The sequence below is a fragment of the Vipera berus genome (assembly GCF_964194415.1).
Source record: "Vipera berus genome assembly, chromosome: 2".
Taxonomy (NCBI): domain Eukaryota; kingdom Metazoa; phylum Chordata; class Lepidosauria; order Squamata; family Viperidae; genus Vipera; species Vipera berus.
This window is the reverse complement of record NC_138203.1, coordinates 57,246,100-57,271,539: the sequence shown is the minus strand read 5'-3', so window position 1 is coordinate 57,271,539 and position 25,440 is coordinate 57,246,100. Positions and strand designations below refer to the sequence as shown.

General features: G+C 39.9%; 1 protein-coding gene across 1 annotated transcript in view; it reads right to left on the bottom strand.

Moving 5' to 3' along the window:
- The window catches only part of MEGF10 (multiple EGF like domains 10), a gene marked incomplete at its 3' end in the record, with an annotated part of 102,395 nt that extends 87,570 nt beyond the window's left edge, over positions 1-14,825 (bottom strand). Inside the window, exons 1-2 of the mRNA XM_081320283.1 lie at positions 14,708-14,825; positions 1,899-2,031 (exon numbers count right to left, since the gene is read on the bottom strand). Coding sequence (XP_081176409.1) covers positions 1,899-2,014 — 116 coding nt within the window. The 5' untranslated portion in view covers positions 2,015-2,031; positions 14,708-14,825. The remainder of the gene's footprint in view (positions 1-1,898; positions 2,032-14,707) is intronic.
- Between the last annotated feature and the right edge of the window lie 10,615 nt (positions 14,826-25,440).

The following is a 25,440-nucleotide window of genomic DNA, read 5'->3' as shown; positions in this document are numbered from 1 at the left end:
TTTGACCGGGTAGTATCTTTAGTGGGTCTGTTGTAACTTTGAATGCCCACTAAGTGACCAACCGTAAGTCAAGGAATATCTGTACTAGCAACATGAGGCAAGCTTGATTCAAGTGAGTCTTTATCTTTTCAAGCTTATCTAGACAATGTAATTTTTTTAAATAAAAAATTAAATACACAATATCTTAAAATCTAATAAGAACCTACTCATTTTATATTCCAACTGTTTACAACAATCCAAGAAAGTGCAGCCCATTCCATGTCAACTTATATAATGTAAGTCCCAGAAACTTGATTAGGATGCAGATTGCAGCCTTTAACTTGGAATTCTGCTTATTATATTCAGATACAAGATTATTTCTATTGTGTAGTGGATTCCTGGGAAGCAGGAGGCGAGACGAGAGGGTTCAAACAGGAACATTGCTTTATTGAAGTAACAGGAACAGAACTGAGAACAGAGGCTTCTACGCAGCTACTTATATGGTTGGCCACTAAGTGGTGGCCAATAGATTTAAAGGAACCTATTCCCACCCCAGAGCCAACCAATGATAGTCCTGGAGACTGCATGTCTGGGCAGCCAGCGACCGTTACGCAGACAACCTAATTAAGCAATCTCAAGCAGCATTCAAAGACACGTGAAAACAGTTCAAGTAAAAGGCCCAATACATTACAATTTCTATATACTTAATACATATACTCTTCCACACCCTTGAATATGGGAAGTCACATATACTTAGAAGAAATCATTAGCCAGGTTCACAGTTTATTTCTTTTCCTTCAAGCAGCTTGTGTTAGAATGGTTTATAACAGAAAAAGAAGACACATTCTGCGGATTCTGATTCTTCCATTTATGACAACAAGGACATCCTCAGAAAAATTAGAAGAGAAGTCAATTACTGATCACATAAAAACTGTGAACAAGTACATTTTCATTATTACAGGAAATGTTTGGTTTAATTTTTATATTATTGAATAATAAAATTTATTATTTTATGTGTTACAATGAAATGATGAATATTATGGTTGGGCACACAGTTAGCCAGATGTTTAGATTGTTTGGGGCAGTTTTGTCTAGCTATTGAGTTTTTCCCAAAGACTTGAGATAGCTGATGTTGTCATTCAATGATATTAGATGCAAGAATGATATTACAGAATGCAAGCTGTTCTAAGTAAAGCTGCCATTTGCAATAAAGTGATGATGATCATGATAGTAATTTTGTCAATGCCAATAGGGTTCAAATGGTGCTCTAGATGTTTTGGGATTGCATCCAAGGCACCATTTACTATTGGTACTACCTTTGCTTTCATTTGCTACATTTGTTCTACTTTTATTTGCAGGACCTTGTATTCAGACTTTTTTATTCTTCTTATAAACAGTTGTTAAGTCTGGGGTATTTTGTGGCAGGTGTTCGTCCCATAGTACTTTAGTTTCATTTTCTATTACTTTGTCTACTTTGTGATCCGGCAATTCTTGCTTGCAGGCAAATGATATTTCTTGCAAATATTCCAAAGTACCATTGTTGCTAGTTTGTCGTACCATTGTTTGTAGTCAGTCTGAGCAATCTTCTTGGGGCAGTTAATTTTGGTAAATAGAGTCTGTCTATTTCATAGATGAGGAGCATCATTCATTGCTGTTATTTTGTTTTAGTAGTTTTGTGTCATTGTTTTAGTAGTTTTGTGTCATTCATAAAATATATTGTTTTAGTAGTTTTGTGTCATTCATAAAATATATACAGTATACACGTACACTCATGGCTTGGTTTTATATTTTTTCAATATAGTCATTTCATGATGTCACCCATGTCTTGATGTTTGCCTGTAATGCACATTTTATGTAAACATCAATTAAAATAACCATGCTAGTAGAATTTCAGAACTATTTATTAAAAGTAGTGTTACCTCTCCCAGTGGCTACACACATTTGGATCCTCAAGATTTAGACAGATAGTTGAGACTATCCAATGGTTCAAAAGCATGAGTGTGAAATGAACAAAGGTGTCCAAATAAAGAACCATCTTTTCAACATAAATGCCTGTAAAAAGAGAGAAAAAAGGATTGCTAATATTATGGCAAGGTACTATGCAAGCTATTAATGTATAAAGTCAAATACTTTGGGGTAAACAACTAAAGCCAGTCCTGCTATGCAATAGAATGAGAAAGCCTGCTTTATGCAGCATCTTAAGGAAATAATAGAAAGCAAGTGATTGTGAAAGGTGTAACACAAGTTCCCATGCTCAAATGCATTAAATTTCAGCCCCATGCTTCTGCTTAAACTGTAGGTTGGTTTGGCAAGGACACCTGTTTTACTGACATGCAAGATTTTAGAAATTAACATTATATCCTTTACTGCCTTTATGAAATGTGCAAGCAGCTTCAAGTTGAACTATAACTTTGTTTATTTACAATTACAAATTATATCAACTGCTCAGTCCTTAATCTGCTTTTCCTAATCAAAATTTCACCCTCCAGCTAAGTTCCAGATATTTTGGGAAATGGTAGTCAGCTCATCCCACTTCTGTTGGCTTTAGATTTATAATTAAATATAACATAGATAAATAACCCTGCCCTAAGGTGTGTTTAGGGAGAAAGAGGAGTATACAGGAAAGACGGTAAATTTGGGAGGGAATAAAAAGAGTGCTAAGTCAGAAACCTATTAAGACATCAATTTTGAGTGTAGTAGATGAGTAAATGGATTCCAGTGTCTACAATGTACATCAGGCAAATTGTGGTTGTTTGCTTCTGTTTTCAGTTTCTCAGTACTTAAATTCTGTGAATTTGTTTGTATCCTAATGTGTATTAATGTTTTAAAGCAAAGATAACTGTGATTTTTGAATTCAGATGTAAATTGTGCTGATATTACTGATTGCCTGATTTTTCAGTATCTCACAAAATATTACTTATTAACTGTAAATTCATGTATAATGACAAACCATGGTATGATATTAGGTTGGAATATGGCAATATCTGAAAGCCAAACTAAATATAATGGCATGAGCAACCATGTGTTCGTAGCAGAACTGTTTTAATGACACAGAATGCAAGCCTTGATTAATCAATTTCAAGAGCAAAAGGACTCATTCCTGCTTGCAGAAAAAGACTCACATTCAATATTAAAACCCATCTGATAAAAACAGCAATATAGTGGTACATGACAAAGGTAACAAGGGGAGGGACTACAGTTAACCACTCCTGTTCCTATCTTTTAACATGTGTACATCCCCTGATAACATCAACATTTTAAAAGTATATAATTTTTCAATTGTAAGTCAGTTACATCCAAAAGAAATAAAAAATTGTACCCTCTTGTGCATTTTGATTTCAAACAAGCAGTATTTCACTTATTAAGAAGGCAATTGTATTTCCTTTTTTAAAAATATCAGTAGATTTCCTTATGAATACATTTAACAATAACAAAAAAAATCAATGTAAAAAAGTTTTGAGCTATTTGCATGAACCCCCTACGGTAAAACATGATTGCACCCTAGATCTTTTGCCTAATTATTGAGAAAAATCAAAACAAAGAATCAGTACAGCTGATTAGCATTGCTAATGTAGAAGGTATATTTAACTCTTACTATAGGCACACATTTTAAAATGGCTTGTGTTAAGAGAATAAAGACTGTTTGATAAATGCCTCAAATATTTTATACATTTCAGTACCACAACACTGAGTACGTATCCTCTAAAGAAGACTTACCGGTACATTTAAAATGCTGGTGATGTATATAATAAAGACACCTAATAGCTACTATTCAGGCCTTACTCAGCTTACTATTGAGTGACAGAATAACTCAATATTAAATTAATGTAATGAGAACATTCCATTGCAATCAGGAAATGCAGCTATTCCTTATTTAACAATGATAATTAGGACCGGCAACATCATCAATAAGCAACAGAGTAAAAAATCAGGATATCACATGACTGCACCAACTTACAAAGGTAGTTGCAGCAGTTGTTGCTGTTGTTAAGCACACCCTGCAGAGTGCTTCAGTGCAATGTTACCGGAGCACCATATGTGACCTCCTGCCCGATTCTTTAGTAATTTTGTTTGTCAGAAGCTGGCAGTAAAGATCACAAATGGCAATCATGTGACCATGAGCCTCAGCAACCATTGTAATGGTGAGCTGGTTGCCAAGCGCCTAAATCATAATCAGGTGATTCTGCGTACACTGTGATGGATGCAACTATGAGGACCAGTCTTACGTCTTGTTGTTATGTGCTGTTGTAATTTCAAACTGTTGCTGAATGATTGGTTGTTCTGTGCTGATATTAATTACAATAGGAGGAATATAAAAGAAACTGGTGAATTAGATGATAAAAAAAATCAAAATCTTTATGAAGATACTATAAGTTTGAACTGAGGAGGCAAGAAAAGAAGAATGTTTAGGAAGTACTGTCCACTTTACATTCAATGATCCCAGACTGGCATCTTCTCTTTAATCTCATTCTTTCAGAGATTTATTAACCAGTTCATCAGTCAGTCATAGGAATCAAAATTCCATAATGTAACAATTATTAAAAAAAACTAAAAAGAATGTATAAACCACCTGCAGAATTCTAAAATTAAATAAAAGAAAAAAGATATCCCCAAATAAGGCAGATAGAGTGCCATAGAACAAATTTAAAGACACAAACTATGACAAAACAAAGAAAAGCATCAGCCATACTAACAATTTAAAAATAACCATACACAGAGACATATTTGTCCCAAAAGTTATTTTTGTGGAAAATATTCATATGTAAATAAAGTCCTCTGTTCAAATTTTGTATTAAGTTTAACTGACAGGTACATTTTGGAAACAGTTGTAATCTGTCTGCTGAAATAAAGATTAAAAGATCAAGTTTCCCTTAACTTCCAAACTGGTCAAACCACAGCTGGTGCAGATTTTGAGCAATTGCTCAGTGTATATACAACAAGGCTTCTGTCTTGCTATTGGGTTTGCTCAGGTCATCTCCATGTGACATGGATTAAAGTAGCCATAAAGCTTTTATATATATATAAAACTAGGCTAAACAATGTGATTACAGGCCAAATTCTTCTGACACTGGTAAATTTTGCCTTCTATCATGTTCTTCAGAGGGATTAAATTCACAGGGCAAAACTGTATGAACATACATTTTTGCAACAGTATTGAAAGAATTAAAAAATGGTGATTTATCCCATGCATTATTAAGCTGCATGTAAAAAAAAGGCAAAAGGGAATAGAAAATAATATAGGGAGGAAAATCTCTCAAAACATCAAGCAAATATATGTTTTCAATAGGAATTATTCACTTCTTTGCACCAAAAAAATCTCCTTATATAAAAAAATAACTAACAAAATTCTGCAATATAAAAATCCCCAAAACCCCACTGACTCAACACCCATTCTGTCGGCAACAAGCACAATCGCACCAGCCACTTAATTAGCTGTTAACATGGAGTCCACAGATCCACTGACAGAACCATGTTTTCAGGGCCTTCCAAAAAAGTGACAAGGTTGGGGCCGATCTTATTTCTGGAGGAATGATATTCCAAAGGGAGGGAACCATCACACAGAAGGATCCCATTAGATGTACTTTTTTAACAGATGGGACCAGTAACATAGCTTGCCTTCCTGCTCTGAGGGGCTGGGTATATGTAACTAGTGATACTTGTGACCTTATCAGAAGCATCCTAACAAACAGGAAGCTTGACTAGGGGGTTCTGATTCCGGATGATAAACTTGCCAGGATTCTTTGCCCTAAGTGTGTCTCTGTGTGTGTCTATGATATAAATGTCATATATTTAAGTGATGTCCCAGTATTATGGAAGCAGCATTATTAAAACTAGAACAAAACTGTCATGTTTATTTTTGAATTAAAATTCTTCAGTTATTCTGTGCTATGTTAAAAAAATCCTAAATTTTGATTGTCTTATCATTTTAAAATATATTAATATTGCAATAGAAGATAATATATGCAGCTTGGAGTTGATCTGTAGTATCCTTCATGCTTCTGAGTTTGGTTGTCTGCTTTCAAATATTTCATTACCCAACTAGATAACAATATCTAATCAGGTAATAAAACACCTGCAAACCAATCACCAAATTCAGAGGGTACCAAGAACTCCACATATTAATATTGATTATTTAATATAGAAATTGTAACTTTTTGGACAGAAAAAAAGATACAGTAATTAAATTCTGCTAAAATAATGCACTGCAGTTTAAAATGTTCTTCAATGAGAGCTCATGCAAGCCTTCCAGGCATAATTTAGAAAGTATTTTTGAACAGCATATGGTCTATTACTCACTTTCCCACCCACCATGTCTGGTATGACTGAAAATCCCAAAGGATTATTTTTATATTTAAATAAAGGTTCTTCTTGTCAAAATTGCTTTCTACAAATAGTAACAATCTGTCTATCCTTTATTAACTGAACCTATTCAGCTGTGTTGTCACTTTTCCTAGAAGGCTCGATGTAGATGGCGGAAAGAATATATTAGTGTATTCTGTCAGTAAAGACAAATTCCATTTCTGGACAAGGCATAGATGTGTTAATTGTTTCTTCAGCTTGTTCCTTACTTGGTGATAAACATAATCAGAAAGTTATGTTTTACAAAAAAAATCCTATGAATTCTACTGAATAATTGTAACTACTAGTCATTGTTTTAGGTATGTTGTTAGTGCAAAATAGTTTGTTATTTAGATGATATATTATTTCTAGATTGAAATAATAAAATTGAAATATTGTATAATTATATGTTATGACAGTTTATTTATTGTAGGAAATGACCAGGCTGAGTCTGAGGGAGTGGTCAAATGCATCATAAGTCAAAAGTGCTTGTGCAACTGCAAGAAAACTAAGTCTAGTCCACCTTGAATGTCTGTCTTATCTCCTGCTCATTTTTCCTGACCGTTATTTGGTCAGATTCTTGTAGACAGCTTAAGCTTTCAATAAATCTTTATACTCATTTGAACTGCCTGAATCTCCTGATTTCTCTGGCGCTTGGCATTTATTATTATATTTTATGATAATTTAATTAAAAATTAAATCAGACAAATGGTTAACACAGTTATCAGACTATGAGATGCTGGAAGCTTGGCATTCAGATAAATCTGCCATCAATAGACACATAGACATAAACACATCATTCAAAAGAGACAATAAAAAAGCTACATAGGAAACAAAAAGACCAGAACATATTCTTTCCAACAGTCTACATACGGATGAACAGGAATTAACACAAGACAGACTAATAAGCAGAAAACAATAGCCGAATCAAGGACCTACTGTACCAAGGACAAAACCACAGACTTTACAATACTGGCAGGGCAAGCTACTGCATATAAACAAGGAGCAAACCCAATACTCACTAACACTCATGATATTACCTAGTTGGGTAATGAAATGTCTGCAAGCAAATTACCAAGCTCAGAGATCACAAAGGACTCCACCTTGCATTCTCTTCTATTGTGTTATGTATATTACTCTGACACTAGATGCTTTGATAAGATGAAGAAAGTGCTATTCAATAACACCTTACAATATAATGTTTTTGCTTCCAGACTGATAAATCATTATCTAGTTTAAAATATTCAGCCAGTGAAGATGATATTAAATTAAAACATTTAAATGGAAATCATAACAATTAGATATAATTTATTGGCTCTACTTAAGACATGATCTTAGAATAAGTAATTTAAGTAATTAATTAGAATAAGTAATTTAATTAAAGCTTACCTACAAATTACCTGGTTTCATCTGCAACTGATGTCATTTTTTAATGGCCATAGATGGTCCCTTAAATAGGCAATTTAAATGTAAAGAAAAATGTAAAAAAATGCTTTGGTGAATATTTGGGTGGGGGGAATCATTTTGTAGTATGAAATACAAAGGGAAATGAAAGAAATGACAGTTTCTTACCTCAACTGGTATTGAAGGAGTAGCTTTGCGAAAGTGGGGCAATGACCACATGCATTGTCAATTTCAGAAAGTTCCCAATTCTAAAATCCAAAATGCTTTACTTTTATATTTGCAAAACAAAGCAATTGCTACAAAAGAACTGTAAAAGAAATAAAGCCAAGTAGATTCTAGTTGAAAGTTGTCGCAGTTTGCAAGGAAAAATGAGTAATCCCAGATATTTTCTAACCTTAATTCTGCCAAGTTTTCCTTGAATTTAAGCAGGCTGAAAGTGCAGTTCAACATGTTCAATGGCTTCCTTGTCTAGCTGTTACATGAATAGCATTATCATCATCAGAGTTGCAAAGCTGTTAAACTGATTAAGAAATAAGTCCTACTGCTTATTATCTCAAAAAAATTAAGGCATGAGTTACTTATTTGCAGTTATATAACAGTATTATTATACCAATTTTCCAGTGTCAGGATTATTTGCAAGGAATTAATATCACAGTATAATTTAATATCAGTGTGATGTGTCTAAGAATTTCCTATAGAGCAGTTGTCCCAAAAGATCACTGAATTGTTCAGCATGGTTCAAAATCACCAGTTGCCTCACTGCTGAATGAAAGAACTCAACATATGTGAACCCCATCAAATTAGAAGACAAAATGAGTAAGCAGACTGAACAGACTTCATTCTGTGATCTGCCTTGCTTGTTGAAAAAAAGTCAAAACAAAAGAGGCAATCTTTAGGCAAAATGTTTTACTATCTTTCAACCAAAAGATAGAGATGTTTTGCAGCTGAGCATATATTTTCTGAAAAGATTGCAATATGTTTGGATGTCTTTGTGTAAGCTGCTTATAGATATGGGTTTAAGGAGGAAAAGACAAGACTTCTTGAGGATGTGTGTGCACTCAATGTTCATGACATGTATGTTAAATACTTCTAATAGGTTAGATTTAGAATATTTATAGCCACATACATAAGCATTCCATGATATTTTGCTGTTGGAAGCAAAACAAAGATCCACACTTTGGGGAAATAACAAGATGAACTGTCCAGAGCCTATACCAGTTAGGTGGAATGTCATTAGGATTCATTACTGTGGAATTAAAAAAAAAACAAATTCCATGTACTAAAAACTAGTTGAAAGTCTGTTCCTTACTACCAGTAATTTCCACATGTCTGAAAGCAATATTGAGACATAGGAAGAGCACTAAGTCTTTCCCAACATTTGCTGCATAAGATAACCACTCACTTTGCCTAACAGTATGGCTGGTTCTCCCAAAATGTTTCATAACAGCTAAAAGGCAGGAATTTGAACCTTGACATTTAGCTGATATATTAAAATCAGGCTGCTATTATGTAGGAAGTTATTAAGTACTATTTTAACTTTTATGAACTTAAAGTCTACTATTTCTGTTGTAGTATGCATATAGTAATAGCAGTTAGAATTATTATACCGCTTCATAATGCTTTACAGCCCTCTCTAAGCGGTTTACAGAATCAGCATATTGCCCCCCCAACAATCTGGGTCCTCACTTTATCAACCTTGGAAGGATGGAAGGGTGAGTCAACTCTGAGCCATCTGGCTCAAACTCCAGGCTGTGAGCAGAGTTAGCCTGCAATACTGCATTCTAACCACCGCACCATATGATATGTTGATCAGAATATTTTGTAATTCAAGTTAAATTCAGAAGTGGATTTGCCTTTAGAACTGCACTTGACTTAACCATCTCTTGGTATGGTTGGTATTTTAATTATAAGAGCTATAAATCATGGTAAAAATAAGTCATTCAGTATATTCATTTTGTGCAAAATGAAAAAAAAATCTGGTTGGGTTTAATGAAAAGTTAAGTTCTTATAAATGTACTCATTCATAAAAAAAGTTAAAATAAAATTACAAATGAAGTGCCTGAGAATTAACTTCTAGTATCATAAGAGTAATAAATGTCTTTTATTGTGTCTGGGAAGGGCTAAAAGAAAAGACACAAGGATGCTCTTTAGGACAGTTGTAGTGGTATGCTATCATTAAACTGGTAGTACCAACTCAATTTCTCTTCATCATCTGATTAAGGAGATTATTCCTTTCATTTAAGGAATTAGGTCCTAAAGAGCAGTCTGGAGGGCCATGCTAATCCTTCTGGTCTTTCTATCCTACAACCCAGTTTGTAGATCCAAGCACATGTAAATGACTTTTCCCCTTACATTGAAATCCAAATAACAGTAATGTGCAGAGGCAGCAGACTTCTTTGGAATCATATTATCTATATGATATAACAGTTAACTTTAACCAATGAGATTTGAGCATCATTATCAATTAATAAAGATGAACTAAGCCTTTTTCTTACATAAAAGAAGAAGCTGTTAAAAACAACATCTGCCTGACCTCATGTACTAATGCTCCAAACTTTGACTGGTTTGCTTACTTACAATTTGAACCTCTGCTTTTGCTTTGAATATGCTTCTGGCCTAATCCTTTACTGGCATTATTTGTTATATGGAATATCTGATGCATGCATTAAATTTTGACTCTCTTGGTATAACTATACTGACCTTGGTCTAATTGACTATAATTCCCTATATGAATAATTTCAAGATGGAACAGTTCATTTACACTTAGTGTCAAGCTTTATAGGTTTCTGGAGCTCTTAGAAGATTTGTTTCATTTCTCTTGAAACTGTTCCACTGCATTCTTAAACTAATTAATACATTTTATTAAAAATCAAGATATATTATTTGGCTTAGCTAAAGAAAGTCACATGGCTAGCATATTAAATGCTCATCTACCCATAAAATAATTTTACAGCAATCCTTTTCAGATTAAGCAGTTTAAAGTGATTTCTAACATTAATATAAAGTAGTTATTTTTCCTTCAGCAGCACAGACATTGAAGTAGAAAAATGTAATAACGAACATTTACTTTCCTACGTTTTATTGCCTGTTCTACTGTACAAAGGGATGTTATTTTCTTTTTCTTATCTATCACGTTGAAACAAACAGCACCAAAATTCCAATCATGTGTGTGTATGTGCGTGGTTATCAAATAAGGTTAATATTTAACATGTAACAAAAATGCAAATTTATTAGATTTACATATACCGCCCTTTCCCGAAGGACTCAGGGCGGTTTACCGGGCATTTTAAATATTAATTTGCATGAGCAAGCTGGAATACATGTCAAAAAGTGCACATATTTTAAACATGCACAGTGTGGAAATAAGCCCCATAATTTATTCATTATTCAATTATCAAGGTTCTCCAGTACAGTTGACTGGCATTCTTAACTTGGCTCTGAAAAATGTAAATAAGCTATTCAGCAGCATGCTAGTTACTCATTTTACTATTGTGCTAAACCCATTTCCTTACATCCCATACTGCATGCACATGATGAAGAACGTGCATTGTTAATTATGTATGGCTCTCGTTTTGAATAGTGTTACTGGGCATTCAGGAATGTTTACGGAGAAAAATGAAGTCTGAAGCCTGTTTTCAGTTTTCAGTCCTGCTCACATATGGAGCTCAATCAATGGGCACATTCTTTTGAAGTACAAAACAGTGACTTAGCTGGTTAGAAAACTTCCACTTTTGCAGATCTGTTATTAAGCTTCCCAACTACTCTCAAAGCGCTACCTTAGTCTTGTATCTACCTTAACTAATATTGAGGAAATAAGCAATCTCGATAGTTTCGATAGAAAAGGGGTAAAAATGTATTTTGTCTATTTCATGTATTTGCTAACCACCCAATGACCTTGATTCTCTTATACTATGCAAGTTAAAAATATAGAACACAAAGGAATAAGTAAATGATGGTGAAATGACTGATATGAAAACAGATAAAACCAGCAACCATACAAATTCAAACACAGGAGGAAAGTTAGTTAGAAAACTGAAAAAAAAATCATGTGTGCTTAAAGGATGTCCCTCTAACATGGGATCATTTCTGTCAATGGCTAGAAAAACGAGTTAGAGAGAAAGGAATGTGATATATAATTCTGAATGTATATTAGCAAGAAGAAGACTATTGAGCAATTAATTAACATATTGCTTATGATAATTAACTATTATCTATTATTGTTCGTTAAACACATGAACCCAGATATTATGCTGTTTGCTAAATATTGAGAATGTTATTTGGAAAAAACCCAACCCCAACCCTAATCCTAACCCTAATCCAAATCCCAACCCTAACCCCGATCCCACTTTATTCCTAACCCTATAAAAACTAATAAAATCTATACAAAAAAGGATGTCCCACTAGAGGCGATTTGATATATTTAAACACGATTGATACAATTTACAAATATTTAAATCCCTTTCCTTCATCTAACAAGTATTATAAAAAATAAAAATATGCCAAAAAAGTTTAATCATAAAAAAATCAAAACACAGTATATTGTACATAAAAACTATTAAGCCTAATCCTGTAGAGTATCACAGAGCATAGTAATACTTCTTGAAGGGTTTCAGAAAAAAAGGAATAAAAAATAACAAGCAGGATCAGCCAAGATAATCAATATTTTTTTTTAGTGTGGCTCTTAAAAATTCCATTATATGATAGAGTCATCTCAAACTATTCAACCACTAATAAAATCTCATAGCTTAAGTTTGTGGATAAGTCTGCTAGCCTAAACTTTATTATTTGGAAGACAGTTTCATTGGCTTCAAAGTTTTCTATGGAATTTAACTTGACAAAATTGAAAGACTTCATTCAGACAAACAAATGAAATGTATAATCGAGGAAATATAAAAACAATGCTGCCTATCATTGATACGAATTACCAAATTGGAGGAAATAAAAGAATTACTTTTGTTTTATTATTTATTTCTGTGAATTCCTCTATGCCTCCTTATCATCTCATTCACTTGCTAGAGCAAAACAAAACCCTGTTGTTACTCTGGTGTCCCAGTAGATGGGATCACTAATGCCCCTACTCTCAAAATAACCAAGAAACTATTTCTAGAAGTCCATTATAGATGTTATCTTCGCATCACAATTTAAGAAAACAAGATACATCCTCTCTTTGTGTACATGCGCCAGTGAGAAAGGTGAATCAGAGAACATTCGATTATATCTATTCTTGGGAATTGTTCTTTATTTATCTTGTTCATGCTATAGCAATCAGAACTGCAGTAAAACATTACATTGTGAACTGAACTTCTAGCCAACCCTTTTTCTATTCTATATCTCTGCTGTTTCTCCCACCCAACTAATAGTCACCATTCTGAATCTTTTGAGCTCACTCATATTTTGTCTGTCTATTTCAGTCACTGGAAAGATTTCTCTTAAACATTTTGTTGTTACAATGCACTTCTGCTAATAACTCCTTCAACCTAACCATGCAAAAATAGAAGCCAATAACAGCTCTAATAAATACTATAGGACTTAATCGTGTCTGAGACAAGTAAACAATACCAGAGGCTTTTGCAACTGTGCAAATCAGAGACCTACAAAAGATTCTCTTTTATGGCAGGATGGGAAAGTTCTATGGAATGTCATACCATCAAATCTAATTAACTGGTTTATTGATAATGGTCAAGCATTTGAAGACCAGTGAGCCTGCCAAGCTCTTGTTGGGAAGGATCAAATTACAGGCAGCTAGCCTTTAATTTGTAAAACAAGACATTCTGTCAGTCAGTCTATCCTTGCTATTTCTGTTGTCCATAGCGATCACAAAGAGGACAGCTTTGTAAACAAGACAGTGTACCGTCACTCAGTAAGAAACTACTGTACAGTCTTTGCATGTTGTGTTGTCCTTTAGAATCACTTCACATATTCTAAGCAGTGACAATGACACTGAAAACATAATAAAAAAACAGCTTGGCGCACATGGAAACTGTTTAAATTTCATGGTTGAATGACGAAAAAACTCTGCATTAAACTAATCAAATGCCCAATTATTAATGAAACAAAGGGTGCTGACCCAACTTTTATGGAAAGTAAAATTCTTACTAAATGGAATTAAAAACTGAATGAACTTCTGAAGTGGGGCATAAAAGCAAAGGTACAACAGTGTCTCTCTTTTTTTCTTTCAAAACAAAGTTATATTAAGGGGGGGAAAAGTCTTTTAAGAAGATAGTGAAATTTGGAAACCCAGAGATAAATTGGTGAAATGCGGGCAAGTTAACCTAGAGTAGCTTAAAGAGTATCACATCCATTATTTGAGGTTATTTATGGGACCAGCTTTTATGGGCAAAACCTGCTTCGCTAGATGAATCATAATGGGCACTTTGGACTTATCCTTCCCTACTCCATCTCCATCTCCAAAAACATGATGCCAAAAGACAACAACTTCATTTTCCTACTTGGAAGATCGCAACTTTACACAACAATGGCCCAGGTGTATGTGTGACTCCCCACCATTCTCTGCAACACACAGCAAATAAATCTCAGAAAACACAAACGCGGGGCGGGGAGGGGGGGCGTTTAAAAACATACCCGGAGTGTTCCGCAGTCATTTGAACAGTTTTAGGTTGTGTACACATACCCGTCTGGCCACGCATCGGGGATGGGGGTGGGGGATACCCTTCGTTTTTTTTGAAGTGCTAGATCTCTTAGGTTATCTATCTATCTATCTATCTATCTATCTATCTATCTATCTATCTATCTATCTATCTATCTATCTATCTATCTATCTACCTACCTATCTACCTACCTATCTACATATATTTTACATCCGACGACTTTACAAATTCTTAACGGGGCGAACTAAATCCCCCCCCCCGCCCCCGTGCGCGAAGCCCTCAGCGCCTCCGGCCTCCCCCCCCCCCGGCCCGAAAAAGTCCTCGACAAATAGCATCCACGAAAGGCACCTGCCTTTCCCGCTTTCTACATCCCTCACCTTCGAAGCTGGGCTGTTGGTGCGGCGGACGGGGTGGGGGGGTCTCTCCGGGAAGATCTTCCACCGTGCCCGCGGGCTTATTTCCCCTCTTTCCTACCGCATTTGCTTGGAAAGCGCCATGGTTTGCTCTGGTTCGTCGTCCGAGCTGAAGGCAGCGAAAGTGCCTCAAAGTTGGCCCGAGTCGAAACGCCGCCGAAGCTCCGAAGACTAGACTGCTGAGCTGCTCCGTCCCACTGAGTTCTTCTGCCCCCCCGCTCGGCGGGACAAGGCGCAGAGGACGGGAGGGAGGGAGAGAAAGAGATGGCGGCAGAAGCGCCAAGCAGCGCCTCCTGCTGCCCTTGTGTCTCAGGAGCGCTTCTTCTCGGCCATTCGCTTGCAAGGCGCTCTTCAGCCACCCAGTTAGCCCGGCCAGTAGTAGTAAGACGCAAAAAGGATTGGCACCAACTGCTCTCCGCAAACTTGGAGCGGCGAAGCCCCGGCCCAGACAACGCAGAGATGGCTTGTGGGGAGTGAGTAGGCGCCTACAGATTCCTCCCTCCTCCGGGCTAGCGAACAGGTGCCCGCCGCCCAAGATAATGAAGCAAAGGGACCTTTCATTCTTCTCCCAGTCCAAGCAGAGACACGCGCGAGCCGAGCGGCATGATTCCGTTTCTGCAAGAAATTCCTCTGGACGCACCTCAGCAGAGAAAGAAAGAAAGAAAGAAAGAAAGAAAGAAAGAAAGAAAGAAAGAAAGAAAGAAAGAAAGAAAGAAAGAAAGAAAGAAAGAAAGAAAGAAAGAAAGAAAGAAAGAAAGAAAGAAAGAAAGAAAGAAAGAAAGAAAGAAAGAAAGAAAGAAAGAAAGAAAGAAAGAAAGAAAGAAAGAAAGAAAGAAAGAAAGAAAGAAAGAAAGAAAGAAAGAAGAAGCAATTCAGGCACCTTCCTTTCTACTTATATATACTTGTTGGCTGGCATTATTTATGGATATGAATAAATAAATAAATGTTACTTATTAAATTTTTCAATAAAGGGTATAATTCTTCTTTCAGAGCCACAAGGTCAAGCTTTATGGCATTTGTTTCAGAGCAGCTATGGAAGGCTCTGGGTCCTGCTTAGAGGACAATCAATATGGTGCAGTGGTTAAAGGGCCAGTCTAAACTCCTGGAAACTGTGAGTTTAGACCAGACATGTCAAACACAAGGCCCGGGGGCCGGATCCGACCCGCAAAGTGGTTTCATGTGGCCCACGAAGCCATCCTGGAAACAGTGAAGGAACGGCCCCCACTGCCTTGGCCCTGGCCCAGAGGCCCTCCTTTTGCCAGAGACCCTCAGATCTGTCCCACTCCTGCCTAGGCCCCCATAGGCACCCTTGATGCGAATGATGTAGAGCTGGCCACGCCCACCCAGTAGGTCATATTTAATTTAATTTAATTTAATTTAATTTATTAATATTTGTATACCGCCCTTCTCCCGAAGGACTCAGGGCGGTGTACAGGGCAAGAATAAAACACAAAGCTACAAAAATTAAAAAGTAATTAAATACATGCCCAACAATAAATACATTAATAAAACCCCAATAAAGTGATAGTAAAAACCCCACCAATCCCCCCTCAGGCCAGGCCGGCTTGTTCGAACAGGTATGTTTTCAGATCGCGGCGAAAGGAGCGAAGATCGGGCGCCGTCCGGAGCTCAACCGGTAACTGGTTCCATAGCTCCGGGGCGCCCACAGAGAAAGACCTCCCCCTGGGGGCCACCAATCTACATTCTCTGACCGGTGGCACCCTGAGGAGGCCCTCTCTGTGGGAACGCACAGGGCGGAGGGAAGTTGACGCCGGCAGCAGGTGTTCCCTGAGGTACTCCGGACCCCTGCCATGTAGGGCTTTAAACACCATGACTAGTACCTTGAATCTCACCTGGAAGACAACTGGCAACCAATGCAGCTCACGGAGCAGAGGTGTAACATGGGAGTATCGGGAAACTCCCAACACAACTCTCGCGGCTGCATTCTGTGCCAGTTGGAGCTTCCGGGTGGTCCTCAAGGGCAGCCCCATGTAGAGAGCGTTGCAGTAGTCTAGTCGAGAGGTCACGAGCGCGTGAGTGACTGTGCATAGATCATCCCGGCTTAGATAGGGCCGCAACTGGCGCACCAGGCGAACCTGGGCGAAAGCCCCCCTAGTCACAGCTCCTATGTGGTCTTCCAGAGTGAGCCGTGAATCCAGGAGGACTCCCAAGTTGCGAGCCCTATCTACGGGGGGTAATAATTCGGCCCCCATAGAAAGAGATGGAATGTCCGAATAAACCCGGGATGAAGGTATGCAAAGCCACTCGGTCTTGTCGGGGTTGAGTTGAAGTCTGTTCCTCCCCATCCAGACCCGAACCGCCTCCAGGCAACGGGACATCACGGTGAGGGCATCACTGGGGTGGTTTGGGGTCGAAAAGAAAAGCTGGGTATCATCAGCATACTGATGATACCCAACTCCAAAACCACGAATGATCTCACCCAGCGGTTTCATATAGATGTTGAACAGGAGAGGCGAGAGGACCGACCCCTGAGGAACTCCACAAATGAGAGACCTCGCGGTCGACCTCTGCCCTCCTGCCAACACCGACTGCGAGCGTCCCTGGAGATAGGAGGAGAACCACTGTAAAACCGTGCCTCCCACTCCCAATCCCCTAAGACGCCGCAGCAAGATACCATGGTCGATGGTATCGAAAGCCGCTGAGAGGTCTAATAGGACCAGAACAGAGGAATGCCCCCTGTCCCGGGCCCTCCAGAGATCATTCACCAGCGCGACCAATGCCGTCTCCGTGCTGTACCCGGGCCTGAAACCCGATTGGTACGGGTCTAGATAATCCGCTTCATCCAGGACCAGAGGGAGCTGATGTGCCACCACACTCTCAACAACCTTCGCAAGAAAGCGAAGGTTGGAGACAGGACGAAAGTTGTTCAATACAGCTGGGTTCAAGGCAGGCTTCTTGAGGAGAGGCCTCACCACCGCCTCTTTCAAGACGGCGGGGAAGCTACCCTCACTCAAAGAAGCCGATATAACTGCCTGGAACCAGCTGCATGTCCTCTCCCGGGCTGCATAGACCAGCCAGGAAGGACACGGGTCCAATAAACATGTGGTGGTGCTCAGCCTCCCCATGATCCTGTCCACTTCCTCCGGAGTCACAGAATCAAACTCCTCCCAGGTGATATCGACAAGACCACCCGTGTCCTGCTCGACAGACTCTGCCCAGTCAGAGTCCAGACCGATCCGAATCCGAGCGATTTTGTCCGACAGATGCTGGTTAAACTCCTCGGCACGACCTTGCAAGGGATCCTCCCTCACCTCCTGATTCAGGAGGGAGCGAGTCACCCTAAACAGGGCGGCCGGGCGATTATCTGCGGACGCGATAAGGGTGGCGAAGTGGTTAGACCTCGCCTCCCTTATCGCAGCGAGATAAGACCTAGTGTAGGTTCTTAGTCGCAATCGATCGGATTCGGATCGGCTGGATCTCCAACCGCTCTCTAGGCCCCGTCTCCGACGCTTCATCTCCAGGAGCTCCACGGAGAACCATGGGGCTCGACGGGATCTGCACCGGGTCAGGGGCCGCAGGGGTACAACTCGGTCAAGAGCCTCAGTGGCCGCCCTTACCCAGGCTTCCACTAAGGCGTCTGCCGAGCTGTGAGCAAGGGAGGCAGGTGGGGACCCCAGCGCCGCCTGGAACCTCTGGGGACCCATTAAGCGTCTGGGGCGGTACCATTTGATGGGTTCCACACACCCACGGCGGGGGGTGGCAAAACGGAAGACCAGCCGCAGGAGATGATGATCGGTCCATGACAGGGGCATAACAATTGGGGAGCCCCCACCAAGATCATCTAACCACCGTCCAGATAAGAAAACTAGGTCAAGGGTGTGGCCTCCCTCATGAGTCGGTCCCGAAATTACTTGCGTCAGGTCCATGGCCGTCATGGAAGCCATGAACTCCCGAGCCAACTCAGATGATCCTCCCAGAGATGGTAGATTGAAGTCCCCCAAAACTATAAGTTTCGGGAACTCAATCACCAACCCAGAGAGGACATCGAGAAGCTCAGGCAGGGCTGCTGCTGCGTGACTAGGCGAAAGGTACACCAGCAGCAAGCCCAACTGCGCACCAGGGCCGCATCTCAAGAAGAGAGACTCACACCCGACTATCTGGGGAACGGTGGCCTCCCGTGGACACAAGGTCTCCCTCATAACAACAGCCACTCCCCCACCCCTACCCTGAGCCCGAGGCCGGTGTAGCACCTGGAAACCTGGTGGGCAAAGATCAACCAGAGGAATACCGCCCTCTGGGCCCAACCAAGTTTCCGTGATGCAAGCCAGGTCCGCCTGCACTCTAGCCACACCCACCCAGTAGGCCACGCCCATCCTGGCCATACCCACCCGGCCCCTTGAGGGCAACCGCAATGCTGATGCGGCCCTCAGTGAAATTGAGTTTGACACCCCTGGTTTAGACTGTTCCAAATGTTCAGGTCTAAAGATGTGTTCTCAGGACTACCTTGGTTTTATGGCTAAGGCTACCTGGGAGATGACATGTGATAAGTTTTGGGTAAGGCCTAGATAATCAAGTTAAAATGCACTTTAGTTAACATGATGGGACTTCCAAAATCCAATTCTGAAGTGAACTGGAGTGATTTTATCCACAAGAAGCCTAACATACTCCTCATTATGGTTTTGCAAGTGGCTCTCCATCTCTAACTTCCCAAAGTCACTTGGCTTTCTCTTAATATGGGCTCTAAACTGTGGTCAGCTCTATGTTGGATTCACTCTGTGTTGCCTCCAGTAGTGCTGTCAGTCCTTCACAGTAGAGAAGATCAGGAAACAGACTCCATAGGAAGTCGGAAACTAGGTTATAATATCCAGATCTTGCAAGCCTGCTTGTGTTTTAACTTTCTTCCCTCTTATAGCCCTGTGGATCAGGAAAGAGTTTCCCTGAGCCTCTTCTTAATATTATCTTGTTTCCCAGGACTTACGGAATGCTTCAGCCCTCTTAAATTATGCATTATATACAGTGACTCTTACCTATTTCCCTAAAAATCACCTTTCTGGAATCTCCTCTCATGCTTTACCTCCCTAAGCACTTTCATATGAAAACTGAAGGGAGACCTGGGATCTCCAGGAGGTGAGAGAACATATGAGCATAAAGTGATCCAAGCCCTCAAAAGCAACAACAGGTTCCCTCTGGAACCCTACGGACAATGGATATCTTGTTAAAAGCTCTGAAAGGTCTGGTGGGAAACAGATAATCCTGGAGATCTGTCTATGTAGATACTAGGAGTTAATACTCACCTGATGACAGATAATCAACTCTTGAGGAAATACATATAGATGAATCGGTTCAGAAGCTTCAGTGTATAGCAGAAGTCCCCAGTCCATAACCATGCTTGTGAAGACAACTATGTGAGCAGTGACAACTGTCCCATATCTGCCATATCAAACAAAAAGTGGGTACCTTGTTTTTCCATGAACATGGAGGGAATTGGATATTTCTATACTCATTTTTTTTAATCCCTTTGATTCTGTATAGAGGCTATTATTTATATTAAAAAGAAAATCTATGTATCACTAACTTCTGTCTAAATGTACATCTAAAAAGCAACGTATTTGCAAAAAACAAAGGAAAGCTCATTGCTTTGCAATAATCTTTTAGTAGCCCAGCCATAAATAAAGGTAAAGGTAAAGGTTCCCCCGCACATGCGTGGTAGTCGTTTCCAACTCTAGGGGTCGGTGTTCATCTCTGTTTCAAAGCCGAAGAGCCAGCGCTTGTCCAAGGACGTCTCTGTGGTCATGTGGCCGGCATGACTAGACGCGAAAGGCACACAGAACGCTGTTACCTTCCCACCGTAGTGGTCCCTATTTTTCTAGTTGCATTTTTACATGCTTTTGAACTGCTAGGTTGGCAGAAGCTGGGACGAGTAACAGGTGCTCACTCTGTTACGCAGCACTCGGGATTCGACCCGTCAAACTGCCGACCTTCTGATCAACAAGCTCAGCGTCCTAACCCACTGAGGCACCGCGTCCCTTTCCCAGCCATAAATACAGGCATTAGTAATGAACTTTCAAGTTGTGAAAATTTGCCAATACAAATAAATACAATATGTGGTGTGCCAGAAACTAACCCCCTCCCACCTACCCTCCTGAGCTCCCTAAGACCCTCTGGACTGGAGTTGCAGACAGGAGTAGCACAAGCCTTACCCCACACAACCAGTAGTATTGCAGCAAAACCTGACAGGTCCAGCAAACCCTGGGCTGAAAAGGAAGGAAAGGGAAAGGGGCAGCTTCCAGGGCACTTATGTGGCATGCCACAAGCCAACCCCCCTCCTGCTTTCACCCAACGCTCTCTGGACCACCATTCATGCAAAGTAAGAACTGCACCGTGCATGTTTTTTTATGCTTGTTGGACTTGCAGACAAAATGGATTTAGGGTGCCAATATTATGAACAGCCTCTTAGAATGTAACCCATTTCTAAACAGGGAGCTGTCTATACATTGAAACTGACACAGTATAAATTCAATGGGAATTCACTGACATTCCTTCTTGAATAGGTATGCTTAAGATTGTACTTTTCTGACGACATGTAGAAATTTATTTGAAAATAGAGCCATCTGTTGTTTATACATAGTCTCCTGCCAGTTGCAGCCTTATTTTCTTGTCCACTCTATTAACAAAGGATGGAACAAATTCATTATTATGTAATAATTAATTATTTAAAGCTAATTACTAAATCTAATTAGAATATTTGCTAATTATTTACACATAGTCTTTAATCTATGACCATTTGATCTGAAACTGTGCTGAATGAATTATAATTGCAACTAACCTATTACCTTCACTGTCACGTGATCACAATCTCTGTGCTTGGCGACCCATTCAAATTTACAACTGGCTGCCAAGAGCTCCGTGATCATTGATTGCCACTTGTAATCTCCCCTGCTGGCTTTCCCAGAAAGTCAGTTGGGAAACCAGCAGAAAAGGTTTTAAATTTCAAGTCACCTGAACATCTTCCCCAAGCCCCTCTGCATTCATGCCATGTTGACCACTAGCACATCCCTATACCCTCCTGTCCCATGCTGCACCTCCATACATGCTCCCCAACCTGTATGACCTTTCTCATACACTCTCATATACCCTCCCTAATCTGTGCTGTGCCACTTGCACTCATTTGCACACCCTTCCTGATGAATGTAGCAACTCTCACAATCTTCCCTGACACCATCCAACCCATAGGTATTTCTTGCATACCTTCTCACACCCTCCCCCACCCCCCCAACCCATATATCACATCTTGCACATCCCCTTGCATACCTCCTTGCACCCTCTTGCACCATCCCCAACCCACACAGTTTCTCTAACTCACACTCTCGCACTCCCTCCCCAACCCACATTACACCTGTCATGTACCCCCTTGCACCCTCATGCAGCTCCCCCAACTCTCCCTGACCCATGCTTTAACACACCCTTGCAGTCTTACACACCCATCCCAACCCCCATCACACCCTTGTAATCCTCCCCATGCCATGCCATGCTGCTTGTGCAACCCCTCTGAACCTCTCCATCCTCCCATATCCTCAGGCACTCTCTTCAGCCCTTCTCGAAATGTACACACTAACATCCTTTTGCTCCCAGCAGCAGCCACCTATTTGCAAGCCTGCAACTTGTAATTTCCTACTAGTTTAGCCCACTGACATTGGTTGTGGGAAGTCAGAAGAAAGTTGCCTTGTCTAATGATGGTAGGATTCAGGTAACGAAGCAACCAGGGCCAAAGGGATAGGTGTCACTAAGTGATGTATGCATGCTTTATACTCGCCTCACTTAGTGATGGAAATTCCAGTCCCGATTACCATCATAAGCCTAGGATGACTTGAAATTTGTAGAATACAGAAGAGAAAGAATGAGAATATTAAATGTTACAAGGGCTCAGAGAATATTGTTATTTGTGTCTGTAGGAAAAAATAATGATCTGATGGTTATGACTGAGAAGATTCAGATTCAAATCCATTCTTAGGCCACGGGATTTGGGAGTGGGAGGCACCATTCTACGGTGGTTCTCCTACCTCCTGGGCTGCTCGCAGTCAGTGTTGACGGGAGGGCAGAGATCCGCCCCGAGGCCTCTCGTTTGTGGAGTTACTCAGGGGTCAGTTCTCTCTCCCCTCCTGTTCAACATCTATATGAAGCCGCTGGGCGAGATCATTCGTGGTTTCGGGGTGGGTTATCATCAATATGCTGTTGATACCCAACTTTTTTTCTCCACCCCAAACCAACCCAGTGATGCCCTCGCCGTGATGTCCCGTTGCTTGGAGGCAGTCCGGGTCTGGATGGGGAGAAACAGGCTTTGTCTCAATCCTGCCAAGACTGAGTGGCTGTGCATACCGGCATCTCGGGTCAACCAGACTATTCCATCTTTAACGATGGGGGGTGAGGTGTTACCCCCCGTTGATAGGGCTCGCAACTTGGGCGTCCTCCTGCATTCATGGCTCAATTTTGAAGACCACATAGGAGCCGTGACCAGGAGGGCTTTTGCCCAGGTTCGCCTGGTTGCGACCCTACCTGGACCGAGATGCCCTATGCACAGTCACTCATGCGCTCGTGACCTCCCATTTAGACTACTGCAATGCTCTCTACATGGGGCTGCCCTTGAGGACCACTCGGAGGCTCCAACTGGTGCAGAATGCGGCCGCACGAGTTGTGATGGGGGTTTCCCGATACTCCCATGTAACACCTCTACTCCGCGAGCTGCATTGGCGTCCGGTTGCCCTTCGGGTGAGATTCAAGGTGCTGGTGATGACCTATAAAGCCCTAAATGGCTTGGGTCCGGGATATCTGAGGGAACACCTGCTGCCGGCATCAAGCTCCCTTCATCCTGTGCGCTCCCACAGGAAGGGCCTTCTCAGGATACCGCCGGTTAAGGAATGCCGGTGGGTTACTCCCAGGGGAAGAGCATTCTCTGTGGGCGCGCTGGCCCTATGGAACCAACTCCCCACGGAACATAGGACTGCCCCCGACCTTCGCTCATTTCGCCGGGACCTGAAAACATGGCTCTTTGAGCTGTCTGGCCCAGGCTGAGGGGTTTTAATTTTTTATTGGGTTTTAGTTTTAAATTTCGGGGACTTGATTTAATTAATTGTTTTAATTTGATTTTAATTTTTGTATGTTATGTTTTAATCTTCCCTGTAAACCGCCCTGAGTCCTACAGGAATAGGGTGGTATATAATTTTTTTTAAAAAAAAACTTACTTGTTTGACAAACTCTTGTTTTTCTGAGATAAAATGAAGGGAGACCCTCATGTAAGATGCCTTAAATTCTTAAAGGAGAGGTGATTTATAAATCCAACAGTTTTTTCCAAAAAAAATTCATATGAAAACATTAATGGATCAACATAACTGTTTCTATACAGAACATGGTATGCTACTGTAGTGTCAGAGATTATGTATAATGACAACTTCTGCTAAATAAATGTTGCAGATCTAATTAAAAATTCTAACAATTAAGGAGATGCGCATAACCTATTTCAAGTTTATAACCTGCTTCATATTGGAATGATTTGGAGAGCCCTGCAATTTTGTTTTTAGTTTATTTTTTAGACCCTGTCTCTCCTCTAAGTTGCTCGAGGTGTAATAAATGTTCTATTAACTCAAAATGTGAAACATGTATATGGGCTGCCAATCACAGCAGATGCTCATTCACTGAATTACTGACTTGTCTCTTGTTTTTTTATTGGTAAAATATTGATTGTAAATGAGATTGGTTCTGAATTAATGTTTGAAATATGAGTTCAGTTGATGCAGTCAGACTTTATTTCCAATTGCAATACTGTCTTCATGTAAACTATATTAAAATAACTAAAAAAGCAGTCTAGCAGATTATTTTTTTCTTTAAAAAAAACCCTTTAATACTCATATTGCTCACAATATCAATTAAAACTATTTTGTTTAAAAAAACACAGTAAAATCCCCTTCATGGATTACTGCCTTGTCGTGGCGAAGGGGCTTGCGTAATTCAATGAAGCTATGAGCTATGCCGTGCAGGGCCACCCAGGACGGACAGGTCATAGCAGAGAGTTCTGACAAAACGTGATCCACTGGAGAAGGAAATGACAATCCACTCCAGTATCTTTGCCATGAAAACCCCATGGACAGTACCAAAAGGCACCTGCCTGGAGGAACTTTGTCCATGGGGTTGGGATGGGTCAGACACGACTTTGCAACTAACAACAACAACAAAAATCCATATTCAGTTGTTTGAAAATGAACTATTTGAAAGAAGAGAGTCTGCATCATTCTGATCCAAAGTAATGATCTATCACCTTGCCCATATTATACGGAATACATGGAAGGAAATGACATTTTTGATATGTAGTGCTGAGTATTCATTTAGCAATGCAAATCAAAAGAGAATGCAGTAATAATTTTTATAATGAAATATCAAAGTTTATGTTTGCTTTGTTATTGAACTGTCATCTTATTATTTTAGAACTGTTTTTGAAGGGATTTTTTTTAAGTTAGCTTTTGATATCTGTTTTTATGTTATTTTATAGTTGTGAGCTACCTAGAATAAAATAAATAAGTAAACTATAATTCAAAAGCATTACTAATGCATTTCACATATGTGTTTAATTGTTTTATTGGTCAGAGAAAAATAAGGAACTCGGAATGAAGAATGAATGCTTTTAATGTTAAAACATATCTGATTTAACTTGGCTTAGTTTATGGGTGTAAGTTTGCAATGGATTC